At 41.7% G+C, this 15,216-nt stretch overlaps 1 protein-coding gene across 3 annotated transcripts in view; it reads left to right on the top strand.

Moving 5' to 3' along the window:
* NPNT (nephronectin) overlaps positions 1-15,216 on the top strand; it is a 54,348-nt gene that overhangs the window by 25,386 nt on the left and 13,746 nt on the right. For 2 of the 3 annotated variants that reach the window (XM_075500679.1, XM_075500680.1), the window contains 5 exons: positions 1,312-1,431; positions 2,244-2,363; positions 7,526-7,660; positions 8,878-9,000; positions 10,799-11,284. In XM_075500679.1, the coding sequence (XP_075356794.1) occupies positions 1,312-1,431; positions 2,244-2,363; positions 7,526-7,660; positions 8,878-9,000; positions 10,799-11,284 (984 nt within the window). The remainder of the gene's footprint in view (positions 1-1,311; positions 1,432-2,243; positions 2,364-7,525; positions 7,661-8,877; positions 9,001-10,798; positions 11,285-15,216) is intronic. The other variant, XM_075500681.1, reaches the window with a different exon arrangement.

The following is a 15,216-nucleotide window of genomic DNA, read 5'->3' on the forward strand; positions in this document are numbered from 1 at the left end:
TGAACAATTCCGGGTGTAGCTGTCTAGAAGCAATGTTTTCTCTGACTTCATCTCCACAGTGAATGTAACTTTCTCTCACTCCATTTGCAACATAAACCTTGTTAAGGTTGCTACTTGTAGTCCGTAAAGCTATCAATGAATTACTGACTTCATTCTAACCAGAAGTATAGTTGTCTTTCTGTTTTAACATCTTAACTCTAAGCCTTCACATCTAGTCCATAGGAAGCATGTGTCGCCTTCTCAGCTGGCATTTTATAAAGTGACTACTGTGTGTGTGTGTCTACCACACGGCAGGAGCCCCAAGGCTTACTTTTCTACTACATGGGTTAGGGAGTGAAACTTGATGAGAAAGTGCTTAATAGTGGAGATGGCTCTTTGAAAAGTTCCTGGAAATAACAGTGACTCTTACTGTAACAGACCTCTAGACAGCATTGTGCAATATTAGAGATGAGGGTCGGTAACTCAGTTAAGTATTTGCTGGCTGGATTTGTGAATAGATTTATTATTTTCACCTTTATTGTCATCTTTACTCATCAGTACACAAATAACTAAGTAACAAATTATTCTGGTTTACCCAGATAAAACCAACGCGTATTCTTGGAAGAGAATTCTGAAGGAAATCCTCACTCAATCTTTTCTTCTTGTTAGAAGCCTTGTGTACTAATATGAAAATTGTAGGCTGAATATTTTCAGTTTAAGTCATGAATTCTGTATTAAATTGTAAATCTGAAATACTAGCCTTCATGGATAGTCCTTGACAAATATCGCTGATGTCAGATACTTTTTTTTCAGTATTTTCTATATGGTAAGGAATACATTTTCTCTGTGAGATTGTTTAAAGTAGGTTAGCTTTCCTGCCTTCCTCTGTGACTAATTTTGAAGCATGATAGCAAATCACTGAATCGCTATCAGAATCACTGATAGTGATGGCAGCAGTGACATTTGCTTTCTCCCTTCTCTTCCTCCAGAGTTCTGGCTGGTCCTGGACATGGCATCAACATGAATAGTGGCAAGATGTGGGCAGCCTGAGCTCGTGCATTCCCTAATGAAACTTCTGTTGGCACTTAATCTAATGCTAATACTGTCATTTCTGAAAGGGTATCGGTGAAATAGAAGAAAATACGCCACTTGGCAGGAGGGGCGAACAGTGCTTCATGCAGGATGTTTTGGACTCTTGCTGTCAGCTGGACTGCATATAAAAAGCTAATTGCCATATTTTTCCTTCTTTGGGAACTTTAACTAGCAGGTTTTTTCACACATACTTTGTATGTTTTCTTTTCCCACCCCCTTCCCTTGTACCTTTCATTTCAGATCTAAATGAATGTGGACTAAAGCCGCGGCCGTGCAAACACCGGTGTATGAATACCTACGGCAGCTACAAGTGCTACTGTCTGAATGGCTACATGCTTATGCCAGATGGAACGTGCTCGAGTACGGCAAGGCTTGTTGCTTTCTTTTTTCAAGATTCCTGCTTGGGTTTCCATGGGAAACTTGTATGAGATGAAGATGAGTCCCAAAGTAAAAGATTAATCGTGCTGGAAATTAGGCAGTTGCACAAGATGAGCTTCTTTTTTCTAATGAAATTAGGCTGAACAAAACAAGAGCAAATATTTTGATTTTTATTAGTTTTATTACAAGTTTCCCCAGAAGCATTCTTCAGTGCTGTAAATCACTGTTAATTGGCCTTCAAGGACAAGTGCTTGAAGTTTTCATTGCAGCAAGACACCTGCAGTTCCGCTGTATTATGCCCTTATGAATGTAAAATCATTAAAGCTGCAGATGTTGGTTGTTTGACTGGTGTAAAATTGTACTGTCATCTCTCTGGAGATCAGGTTCCTACTTGCTCCCATAAAAGTGGATATTTTGAGTGTCTGGACAGAGAGAAAGGGAGAGAAATTACCTTTAATTAGAGATGCTCCTATTTTAAAACGGCAGTACTGTCCAGAAGTGTTTATGGTACATACTGGGCTTTATGCTCCTCATGGGGGCTACATTCCATGACACAACTTGCTACAATTGTGGTGGGTTTCTTTTTTTTTTCCTTAGAGATGTGATTTGTGGAAAGAAAAAATTTACTACATATGCGTTTGCTCTTTAAAGCCTGAATGGATACCTGTTAAATTCAACAAGCTTTTTTCCACTTCTATCATAATTATATGATGTCTTAATTCTCCAAAGTTTTCAGTAATTTTCTGGTACTGATCAGAGTGCTTATCTAAATATGTTCAATTATTTTTCCCTAGATGCCCTTTCTTGCTCGATGGCAAACTGTCAGTATGGCTGCGATGTACTGAAAGGGGAAGTACGCTGCCGCTGTCCTTCTCCAGGACTGCAGCTAGGGCCTGATGGCAGGACTTGCATAGGTAGGTGATCAAATGTAGACTTCATTTTTTTTTCTCCAAAAGGTTTTTATCCTCACACTGAACACAGTTCAAGAGAGTTTATCAGATGTATTTGGAACGCATCATACATACAGTTTAAAGACGTTACTAATGAGAATTGGGATAGGCATGTTGCTCAAGTGCTCTCAAGTGATTGGTCTGTGTCAGGGCTCACCAGCGTTTTCCTCCAGTCCTGCAAGTTTCATTGACTGCTTAAAACCCACACGGGCTGCTTGGCATCCAAGCCCTCGGCCCTTACCACTCCTGTTACTGGGTCATTTTAAACTATTGCTAACAGAGACTCCAAAATACCTGCCTGCATAAAAAAAGGAATGGGGAGGTCAGCTCTCCCCCATACCCAACAAGGTGGTGCCTAGGCTCAGTGGGTAGAGGGATAATTTGCGCAAATCGTTGAGATTATACTGGGACAAGGTGAAGGTCTGTGCATGCTCCCAATATTAATGGGATTGAAGCTACTGTCTTTCTTCCATACTGTGAAAACTCCAGGTTAAAATAAACTCAGGAATTCAGACTGTATAAAAGTGAAATGTTTTGCTCCCACGTTCGTGAACATGGAAAAGGTGCTTACAGTTAATGACTGCATTGTGCCATACTCTACTATGGTCTGAAGAACAGCGTGACATGCGATTTCATTAGTCATTAACTATACATCCTGAGTGGATATGATGCTCCAGTGATTTTATTATTTATATCCTATGCAGTGCTACAGTTCCATAACCAGTAACAACACTTGCACTGAAAGAATGTAAGAGCATGTGGATGCCCTAATCATCCATTTGGGTATCATGGCTGTCCACAGGGGAGGTGGTTCTCCAAGTGGCTGACCCATGCTGGCCAAGAGTTTGTTGGCAGAGCAAAGGACAGATTCTGGATCTTCTGATGTGAGCAGCAGGCTCAGCTCTAAGTCGGAGGCTTTCTGAAGTGCATGATTGGCACATCTATGTATGCAAAAGAATGGGTAGAACAGGAGAAAAAAACCCAGCGTTGTCACATGCTGAAGGGATTGAATTGTGATTAATCACGCTGTGGACATTATGGCAGACAGAGACCTTTGGAAGAGACTTGTGCCATGCCAGAGTGAGCTGAGTGATTTTAAGTACAAATTCAAGGAAGTTATACCAAGTACAGAAATTTGCTAGAAAAATACTTGCGAGATTCCTCTAGTGTGCATTTTTATATCAGGCAAATTTCATACTTTGAAATAAACAAAGTGCTCTTTGAATGCTGAAGACTAGCACTCAAACCAGTTATATGAAACACTTTCAGTTTTTCAGTGTAGTTTTCAAAAAAACACTTTTTTTCCCAGAAAGGTGAAGAACTGTGTACCCACATTTCAGTTGGGTGTGCATCATTCAGATTGATCTTATAACCTATTTTTAAAATTTCCCACAAAAATTTCAGAGCAGCCTTGTACAGTACAGAGAAGGTAGTCACAGCAAGAGATGTCTGTCCATCATGGGTCGTAACATGATCTACTCCCCTTTTTGGTAAGAAGTGATTGTGACTTGCACCCTTTTTGTGTTATTTCTCTATCAAGTTTGAGTTGTACTAAAACCAGTAAATACCTCCAAGAATTGGAGCTATTTGGGGCTAGGACTGTGCCTTTTCCTCACATGTGTACAAGCCCATCACTGTTGGGGAGGTTGTCAGCTCCAGCGAGGGTCTGGATATTGTTGCAGTACAAATAGAAGCGTAGGTGATGGTAAAAAACATTGAAGCGTGCATTGGCTGCAGCTCATGAAATCCTTGTTTGAGGAGAGTTTGAAAGACAGCTGGGAATGTAATGCTTATTTTTAGCACAGGTGGAAATTCCTCTAGGCATTATTCTATTCTTAGTTTAACCCATGCTGATCATTCTCTTGTTAAAACGTTCCTTCCAGATAATCAGTATAGAGCCACCAAACAATTTGGCTATGAAGGTAAATCATATAAACTAAATAAAAACAAATTGAAAAAGAATTCAGCAAAGTATTTAATGAAAATATGAATTAATTGACTAATTAATTGATTAATGACTCTTGAATCAATAAATCAATCAGTGTTGCCAGCTTTTTGGATTGGGATTTTCATTTAATGACATTAAATTATACACATCTCAGCTTCAGAAGGTCTGAAATTATTTAAGGACTGAAAATAATTATTTTCACTGTAAAATAAATTCTTTCTAGTTGTTTTGGTTATGTATAGAAACTTGAAAATACAACCTTGTAAACTTAAAAACCATACTGTTTTTAAATCAGTCTCATAGTTGTTTAGTGCTTGGATTGGCAATATGGTTGTACTCACAGCAGGAGAGAAGCAAGACTTTGTAATTCTGCTTCTCTGTTGAACGCTGACCATCGCACGCCTTAGGTGCTGCCTGTATGATGTGCCTTTGGAGCAGCCTCTTGGCGCTAAGTCTGGGCACGCACCTCCGTGGCAGACCAGGCTGAGATCAGAATACAAATCACCCCTTCAATGCCCTGGCTTTCATAGGAAGCGGGCATGAGCCACAGCATGTTGCAGCCGGCAAAGGGAAACAGCCTTATGCCGTTTGGGCCCAGGTGTGAATTGGCATGAGTCCATGGACTTGAAAGAAGCCACAGTCACTGTACTATTTAAGAACCGCAGGAAACTAATGGTAAGCACTTGCATACCAGCTTCTAGCTAATGATCAAAAAGTGTTTTTCCCACCAGTAACGAGCATCCACCCACCTCATATTAAATGCAAGCAGTAGACTGTTACTTTTTTTCCATTATTTTTGTGTCAGTTTTCAACAGTGTATTGATTAGCAGTTCAGTCCTGTATCTTTAGGATGTATAACTGCCTAGAAAACTAAACGATACCACTACAGTGCTCTCATCATCTAGCATACTTCTTGTCTTATGGGAATTTGCAAAAACATGAATGTGTACAGAGGGAAAGGCAGGACAAGCTACATTAGGTTTTAAAAAACATAATCCATGCCATGATGAGGTATGTTCAGTGGCTAATCTTTTTCTTACCGAATTGTTTCTTGAAGTTGTGGTTTACAGATAAAAACAACAAAGAACCCTAACTCATGCATAGTCATCAAGAGTCTGAAATTTGCAGCCTCGAAACAATATTTTAATAAAGGGCAGAAAATTGTGGCTTGTAAATTAAATAACGGTAAGGAACACAGTAGAACTTATAAAACTGTTAATAATGTACTCAAAGCCTAAAACTTTAATAATAGATTCAAACCAAGAGGCAGATTTATAGGGAGATTCAGGCATGTGGAGAGGCGCCCAGTATTGGCCTCGTTTTCTTTCTCATTCAGGCCTTTAACCACGGCTTTGCAGAAGTGCTCCCGACTGAGAGTAAAGGAGAGCTGCTATGTCAAAGCAGTCTGACGGGCCAGGAGTGTGGGAGCTCGGGGGCCGAATCCTTGCTGTCCTCAGTAATTCTTCGTGCAGAGTGGGACAGTGCCAGCGGAAGCTGCTGGGACAGCCCATCTAGCCAGTAATTCATGGCTCTAGGTCACTTCTTTTGGCTATGGGAAGCACAGCTTGGAGAATTTGAAGCTACATCTCCCCCGCCTCAGGTAGCTGCCCTAACTAACCAGCACTTCTGCGGTAATGTTTTTCCTGTTCTGTGCAAAAGACTCGAGCTTCCCTCTGCCTTGTTCAGGCCTCTTTCACAAGCAGCAGGGCATCAATCACTCGGCTTTGTTTTGCACTCTTGACACCTGCAGCTGAAGTGCTCCTTTTGGGAAAAGAATTGCGTGGAGAGCAAAATCTTGCTTTCCTGATAGAGCTGCAGAGCAAAGGCTTGAGCTGTGCTCTGTAGATAACCCACAAACGTCAGGGGCGGCTGCGTCAGAGGCAGCCCTGCACGGCAGGTGTCTACCTCAGTGAAGAATTAGGGTTGAAACATTCAGCAGGCTTCAGCTCGGTTTCCAGGGGCTACAAAGTGAGTGGTAGCGCAAGCAGCTTTTGTGTATCAGCCTGACCTCGTCTGAGAGTTTCCCAGGCCGTGAAAGCAGCGCTGGGTGAGCATCGGCTGCTCCCTGGGCCTCTGCCTGGCTTGGTAGTCAGCATGAAGAACAGCATCTTCAGGGAGATGAGAGGCATCAGACATTTACTGAGCATCGCCCGTGTCTTCCCGCTCCTCTGTCCTTGCCTGGATGTCGCTTGCTGAAGCACTGCTTCAGGTCCTGCTGGGAGCCCCTGGCAGGGCAAATGGGAGCCATGTATCTCAGAAGCTCAGAGACGCTTTAAAGTCACTTAGGTAACCAACCTCTCTGTGAAAGAGGGGTCAGCTACAGCGCAGGCCCTGCAGGGTAAGAGATTGCAAAAAGCAGATACTCAAAAAGCATTTTGCCTGTGGTAACAGACTGGTAGGAGACCCAGAAATACTGCACCCCTGGCATTAGCTTGAACTCTCTTTGTTTAGAGCAAGTCCTGAACAGATGAAGATTTCCTGATAGGCTCAATGGGCAGGACATGGATTAGAGATTTAAAAAAAACCAAACCACTTCCTACTGCAGGTTGATGTACTTTGAATATGTACGTATGACCTGTGCTACAGGAACAATATTTCAGGCATGTTTCAGAAAAAGAATTACTGGGGTCGTTTTTATTATTATTCCTTGTCTGTAAATCCGGGTGCTGTCTTTATAACCAGGCAGGGCTTGGTGAGACGAAAGTAAGTTATACAAATAACACGAAATAGCTTTTCTTCAGACAACTACCATTACAGTTTTAAGGATGAGTGCTTTGAGGCCTTGAAGAAGCTGTCGTGCATTCAGTGGGGAATTAGAGAACGACTCCTCTCCAGGGGGAAGGGTACCAGGATGGCAAAAGCATAGAGCAAGCATTCCAAATTCAGTAGCAATGCTTGTTATGCCAGTGCATCTCTTGTCACTCACAGTATTTGTAAAGGCTTCTGGCACAGGAGGCATAAAAATTTGGGTGTGTGACCAAGAGCTGAACTGAGATGGCACAGCCAGAAGAAGTGCTCAGGTGTTACTGCTGGCTGACCAGCTTGTAGCCAAAAGGACCTTATCAAAAATACTTTGGCTATTCTTCATTTTCTCATTATGTGAAACCAGTTTAATTTAGATAGTGTAGATTGTATTTTAACTGCTATTCAGAATAATACAGTTTCTTTGTTTCCACAGATATTGATGAATGTGCTACTGGGAGAGTTATCTGTCCACGATTTAGGCACTGCGTCAATACTTTTGGAAGCTACATTTGCAGGTGTCATAAAGGCTTCGATCTAATGTACATCGGAGGCAAATACCAATGCCATGGTAATAACAACTTATTTCTTATGTGCATGTAGTAGAGCTGCATATTCTAAACTGAAATTAACGGATTAAAGAGGAATGTTTGCTTATTATGGCTGAAATTTTGAAGCAGGTTGTTTTAGGTTGCACCGCATCTGTATTTTACGAAAGAGTGGATTATAGAGTGGACTGTGAAAAAGAAAGCATATATTTGGTCCCCATTCTTGTAACTGGTTCTCCTGTGGAAGCTAGTGGGAGAGCAGAGCTGATGACCCCAGGAATTCCTTTCCAAAGCCTTTGTCCCCACAGGTTTCACTGTGTGCAGGCAGTTGTAGGTTTGGAGCAGCGTATGAGCTTGGGCTATGTCTGAGCTGTAATGCAGGTGTGCTCCGTAGCATGCCCCAAGATCCAAGATAAGAAAATGTGGCTAGAGCACACCCCAGCTCCTTCCAACCCAGGCTGCCCAACTTTCCTTCCCCTGAAGACAGGTGGGGAAAAGGCAGGGGTTTGGAAATAACCTGTCTTTGTCTGGACATGAGACTGGAATGCAGCTGGCGTATGCCCTTCAACAAAGATGTTCCCAGGTCCCACTGTCTTAGTTTTCCAGGGCCTCAACTGGTTATGATCCTTTTCCTGAAAAAAGGATCATGTGGAGATAATGAGGCATTGTTTGACATTTGTTTAAGTATATTTTTTGGAGAGAAATCTCTATGCAGAACACTGGAATTTGGAGATTTTTGCTTGCATCCCTAACAACGAACATGGAAATGCCGTATAAGATGTCTGAAGCAGTTTCTACTTGATGTAGAAACATCTATACAGGTGTATAATAGAGGAAGCATTTTATGAAAAAACAGTTTAATACCTGTGTGATTAAGAACATGCAGATTCCTACACTCAGTTTTTCTTTTCTTATTATGTCACCTTTAAGAAGTGGTTATTAAAATTGTGATCTTCGTGATCTCAACTGCAGCCTACTCACAGCACGTCATTGAAGCTGATGCTAAGGTATAAGCTGAGCAATACCAGAGTTGCATAATAGTCCCTTTTACCCTGACGTTTGTATCACCCCAGTGATTTGTGACTGTCTATCTTCCTTTTCCCAAACTCAGTTTTATTAAAGTTTTCAAAATTAATAATATTGTCCTAATGACCATACTACTGTTTGTGTTTTTGCAGGGATAAGCAGAAAGTCAACTTTCTTTGATGTAAATGATTTTTTTAATGTAACTTTCTTGCAGATATAGATGAATGTTCCCTTGGCCACCATCAGTGTGGTAGTTTTTCACGATGTTACAACACACCAGGATCCTACAAATGCAAGTGTAAAGAAGGGTACAGAGACAATGGAACAAACTGCATACGTATGTAATGCTCCTTTCAAAAAAGGAATTCTGAAAGTAAATGTGTCCCATGTTGTAAATTTTGAGATACAGCACTATCAGGCTCAGTTTCTCTTAACTATTTTTAATATTTAATGAGAGGCCAGGGAATGTAGTCAGAGTTTTCTGAGTCTTAGCATGCCTTGGTAAAAATACCTTTCCCTGAGACGCTTTCATAATTAGAAAGAAATTCACCTCTCCCTATTCGCAGCTTCATTCTAGAGATTGCTTCAGGATGAGAACAACTGAGTAAGCTGGGTAGGTCTGGTCAAACAGTACCTATTACTCATACCCCGTTATTATGTACACTCTGCCACTGGCCCATTTCAGCAACTCGCCCCATCCACTCCGTGCTGCTCCCCAGATGTGAGCAGAGCCGAGAGGGAGGATTTCTCTGGAAGAATTCCCTGTTGGAGGATTCCCTTCCTCACTTCTGTCTTGGGTAGAGCAGCCACCCCCCTTGGTACAGAACAGGCCATTGGAGCTCTCCCACATTTGACATCCCTCAGGACTGTGGAGCTCTATGACATCTGCTGAATCTTTTCGAGGACCCTGTGTTCATATGTGGGTTCTGGTCTTTGGTGACTCGCTGAGCTCTTTAAAGAGCAGTACCATTGCGGACTTGTTTCCTTTGGCTGTAGGTGTCACGGTAATGTGATCTGGCTAAGGTGATCTTTCACAACCTGAGTCCTTGCAATTATATGTGGACAATTATATGTGTGTTACTGGGACATAGTCCTAAGGTGCATTTTATATTTTAATATACCATAATGTAAAAACCGCAGGGTATTCAAAAGAATAGTAATAAACAGGCAGCCAGAGAGAAAACCTTTTTACCTGCTGTCATCAAACAATGTCATTAAACATTGTTTAACAAACAGTAGTTCTTCATTTTAACTGTGTGTTATACTTGAAACACTTGTACACAGAATATGTGACTAGAGTTCTTATTGAGGCTTTTAAGATCTCCAGTGAGATATAAAAGGCTTATTAACAAATAGAAAATTATAAATAACAAAACAGATGTTCTTGCATTTCATGTCTGCAGCAACTCCCCTTGTGAAACCAAGTTAAAATTTGTTGTCCTTTCTTTATGAAATATTGGGGGAGATGGTACTGTATGCGCTGTCACTGTGGTGTAGGTGGTGCTCAGTTCACCTTCTCCTTTTTGTGGAGGCTGAAAAAACACCACTTAGTTTCCTGGTGATTAATAAAGGTAGGGATCTAAATGAAGGCTACTGGCTTAGGTTCAATCTCTGTAAAATGATTAATGCTTACTGACAAGGAGAAAAGTTTAGAAGAAGCAGAGAGGTCTGAAAGATAACTTTCTTAAGCCAAGGTTATCTGCCCATCCATGACCAAAATGATTGTCACATGGGAGTCTTACTAAACTCACCTCTGCTCCCAAGTACAAACTTGTCCAGTTTAGAGGGCTGCTTAACACACATCTTCCGGTCCGTGCTTTTTCACTAACAGTGTTTTTGGGTAAGTTTTACCACCTCTGAAAGAGAGTTGATGCTTGGGAGGAGGTGGGGATGGAAGTCTGTTGGCCTTCAGTCATTCTAAATCATATCTTAAACTGCTGTAATGAGAAATACTATCTAAAGGGAGGTGATAATTCAGCACTGCTTATGCTAAAGTATGTTTCTAATTAGTGGAAACGTTCAGAAGAAGAGAAATGCTTTCAGCAAAGACTCTCCGTGTCATAATGAAATATATTCAGTTTCTGGAGCGAGACACTCAGATGTCCGTCTTGGTCCCATTTTGATTCTCTTTGCAGTTATTCCTAATGTTATGATTGAACCACCTGGCCCATATCATATATTCAAGGGCAACAGCACGCTCCCTAAGGGAGGTAGTGGTATAACCAATAGGATTCCTGATGTTGGAGGCACAAGGCAACCCCTCAGACCACCGTATGTACCTGCTATTGTTACAGAAAGGCCGGTGACCAGGCCAACAACTCGACCTACACCTGGGCCAACAACTCGTCCTACACCCAGGCCAACAACGCGACTGACACCAAAGCCAACCACTAGGTATGTGCCAGTGACAACAAGGCCAGTAACAAAGCCAGGGACGGAGCCTCCACCTCCAACACCACCTCAACCTACAACGTTAAGACCTACACTACCACCACGAAGAGCTCCACCGATAACAACTGAAGAGCCTTCACATGTTCCCATTGAAACTACATCTTCCCAAGGAATTACAGATGACAACAGGATCCAGATAGATCCTCAGAAACCCCGAGGAGATGTGTTCAGTAAGTAATTTTACATATCCTTTCATTTATCAGAATTGTAGATGCAGTGAGGTGAAACCATGCACTGTACTGTTTGGTTTTTTTGGAACACTTTATCAGTGAGAAAAAAGACATGAAACTGAAAATGTTCATATGGTAAAGCTGCACAAATAATTGATTTTATGACCTAACAAAAATGTGGGGAGGAAGTTTTGGGTCAATTCAACCGAAAATTTCAGTTTTTCTTCCTGAAATTATTTGTGAGTATATCGTCCTGTATAAGTGCATAACCTAATTATGCTTTCAGACGAAAGTTTTGCAGAACAAAGGACATTTTCTTGAAAAACATTGAAATGCAACATAACTCATAAATAGTTAATGGATTTAAATTCAGGGACTTGAGAGTCACTCTTAGACAGCATATTTCCTTAGCTTTAAGAATGGTAAGAAATAGGACCATGTCTGATTTCCTAAAGACTCTGTTATATCACCTTATTGTATGAATTCAAATAGTCTTGGATGTTTATGACTAAGCAATGGCAAAATTGCATAAAAATAACATAGAGGCTAATTTTATGGGCTGCATCTATGAAAATGGATACATGAAAAGCTGAAGATAGTAAAGATTCTCATAGCATGAACACATGCCATTTTAAGAGCTGCTCTGAAAGCTACAGCACCACTTCTACACCAACTTTAGCGCGTACCACAGAAGACATTAGTGGTACATGCAGAGTTACACATATCTGCCAAGAAATACTCAACATCCGATTTCATCTTTAGTTCTGCTGCTAATTTTAGAGACGGGGAGGGTGTGCTGGATCAGCTCTTCTCCTTCAGCTTGATGTACAATAAAGCTGCTGAAGCAATGTAGTAGGAGGAAAAGTTTGCTGTCTCAGAGCAGGTGTACAAGCAACATGGGAGTTTTTTTCCGGTTGCTTTGGCATCTGTGTGGTAACTTCTTGGGCTGCGTTCTCTTAGGTCATTACACAGTGAAACGTTTTGTTCCTTGTAAAAAACGGTTTGTTTTCCCTGTTGACATTTTATCTGTTGTAGACAGTTTGATAAATTTAAAATGGAGATAAAAGCTGACTTAGAATTTGGGAAGATAAATCCTGGTACTACTCAGAGGAGTGTGCTTTTGGCTTTTTCAAGGTTATTTTTTAAACAATCTATGTTCAGTTGAAATATAAAAACATTTTTATGTAAAATTCTAAAAAGAAATACAGTAAAGACTCCCAAAACTTAATATAATGGGAACCAACAGTTAAAAATACAGAATTCTGTGGAAATTATTCTAGACTCCAGCATTGTGCTTCCCAGGCTGTTTCGTCTTGCAAGTGTTCTCTGGAATTCTAAAGCAGAGGGATAGTTTTCAGCTATTTTCATGAAGTCATAACAATCATCTGTATAAAGCTTATTATTTACACTTAGTCTTCTGTATTGTCCCTAGAGGCTTGATTTTGAAGCTAATGCTTTCAGTACGTATGCTTCAGATATAGGGGGTTGGAAAGTAGGAAAGTGAAAGTGTTTAAGTTTGTTTTCTGACTGTGAGCTTACATTATGGTACATGCAGCAAACACAGGAAAAGTTGATCTCTGCTAAGTGTTTATCAACTATTTAGGTCAGCTGCCACCCTTTGAGGTTTGTGATATACATACATAGCTCCAAAGGCTTCAGCGCACAATACAGCAGGATTCCAACAGGGCAAGCACCAGCAACTGTTACTGGCTTCCATAGGTAATACAGGGACAGATAGCTCCTCAGATCAAGTCAATAGATATGTGTCTTTAATCTCATATTATTTCTTCTTTTATCCCCTGCTAAAGATATACTTGATATACATATGTGTGTGACATAACTGTGTGACTGAAGGCAGACACTCCGCCTGTGCTGTAGATGGTAGGAATTTGCATGGTGCTAGTAGTGTCATCCTTAAGGAAGCTGGTATCGTCTCTTTTCTTTCTGTCTTTCTTTCATGACTGCTTTGAAAGGATCATCTAGGTAGTGGTCACTGGTGTCCCCTCCCACCTTCTCTCTGTCCAGAGGCATTTATTTAGTGAGTGCACAAAAGCATTTGTTTAGGATTTGAAAACTACAGTCAGGTGCAAAACAGTTCTGTTCCAGAAGAATGTGCTACCTTGTCAAGGAAAGCATTGCTTGTAGAGTAAGGTGTTACTTTACCTATTGAATCCTGCTACTGTAGGAGTTTGTGGGGAAGGGGAGAAGTTACATTTCCTCATGCGGGACATCTAGAAAAGCAGGTAGAAAAGTTATAGCCACATACATTACTACAATGGGATGTGTAGGGCATAACTCAGCTTGTTCTCACCTGCTCTGAGACCTGCACTTCTGAGGATAATACAGAGATACTCAATCATCCCCAAATGTCATCACACCAGGGGTTCAGCAACATGGGAGCGTTACTGCCAGGCGCCGAGTTCCTGGGCATGAACTGAGCTGCAGAACTGGCTGCGTGCGTGCTCTTGGCCAGTGGCAAATGCAAGATAAGTGCATTAGCTCAAATGCTTTCATGTTAGCTTACAGATGGCACTTGCTGGGTAGGTTAAGCTTCAGGTTCCTGCTGGCGTGCTCCAGGCCAGCCCTGCCCCTGCTCCAGGCCAGCCCTGCCCCTGCTGCAGGCCCGTGGGAGAGCAGTGCCTGACTCTGTTAGGCTGCAGCTGCTCTGTGTGAGGCACCGCAAGCTCAGGACAGCAGCGCTTTCACCAAGCGTAAGCCAGCGCCTCTCAAAAAGCATTCCTCACAGCCAAACACAGCGTTAACAACCACGATGTTAAGATAATACAGAATTTTAAACTGAAATAACATTTAGCTAACCTCTGACGTGCTTCTCATCTGCCATGTGGATGTGCCAATCCCCCCCCTCCCCCCAAAAAAAAAAAAAAAAATTGTGGATTTTTCTCTTGCCTCTGTATTTCCTCAGGGAAGGGGCTTTTTCAGCTAATTCCTTCAGCTTCTTTAAAACTGCTGCTCTTTTAATCTCACCTACATCCGACATCTTTTCAGTATTCCTGGGTTGTGGATATGAGCTAGTTTTGTTTGGCTTATGCTGAGCCTCTTTAGGTTCATTTCCCCACATCATCTGCTTCTCCAGTTGAGGCAGCAAAGCAGCTCAAAAATGAATTTGCACTGTGGTCCCCATATGCCTGCCTGAAAAGAGAAGAGAAAGCCTCGCTCTTGCCGCCTTTATTTGTTTCCCACGGGAGAATGCAGGCAGCAATTCAGACATCTTATAACACTCATTGTCTTGGAAAACAGAGGAGGAAATTGATGTTAGCTCCACTCAGATCATGAAGGAGGATGTAACTTCAGTTTTGTAAAGTCTTCAGAAGCGTTACGGTGTCTTCTTAGATGGCCGCTTCCTTGTGTGTTGCCAAGGGCTGTTGTATCCCAAAGAGTCATAAAAGGTAGTGTTTTATTACACAAGGATGGACAAAACCCGGCACAGAGAGCACTGTAGCCACCAGCTACTGGCAATTCTGATCTTCCAGCCCTTAGCAGATGCTGAAGACCTCAATATTTAAAGTTGTGTTTTTAAACTAGGTTATCTTGTGATGCATGGACTTTTTCCTTCTTTTTTTCCCCCCTCAGGTTCTGAAGCCTTAGCCAGATGTAGACAAAGCAGCATGACAGTAAATGCTGCTTTGCCTAGCCACCCGAATAGGTGGTGCTTCTGTTAGGCAATCCATGGCAAAGGCGTAGGTGGTGCGCTGTGTGCTGATAGATGTCCTAGTGCGCTAGACCAAATCATGCGAACGTACTGATGGTCTAGGGTTGGTCCAGATCAGGAGAGGAAACGTGCCTGGGCAAGCGTACCTGTTTTCTGCAAGCATCTCTCAAACTTTAGTTTTTCATTACTTAACCTTTTCCTGAGCTTACCCTTGGTGACTTGGTGCTCCCTGTTTTCTCCCTTTGTGTTACTTGACCTGCCA

Source organism: Mycteria americana, chromosome 4 (genome assembly GCF_035582795.1).
Source record: "Mycteria americana isolate JAX WOST 10 ecotype Jacksonville Zoo and Gardens chromosome 4, USCA_MyAme_1.0, whole genome shotgun sequence".
Taxonomy (NCBI): domain Eukaryota; kingdom Metazoa; phylum Chordata; class Aves; order Ciconiiformes; family Ciconiidae; genus Mycteria; species Mycteria americana.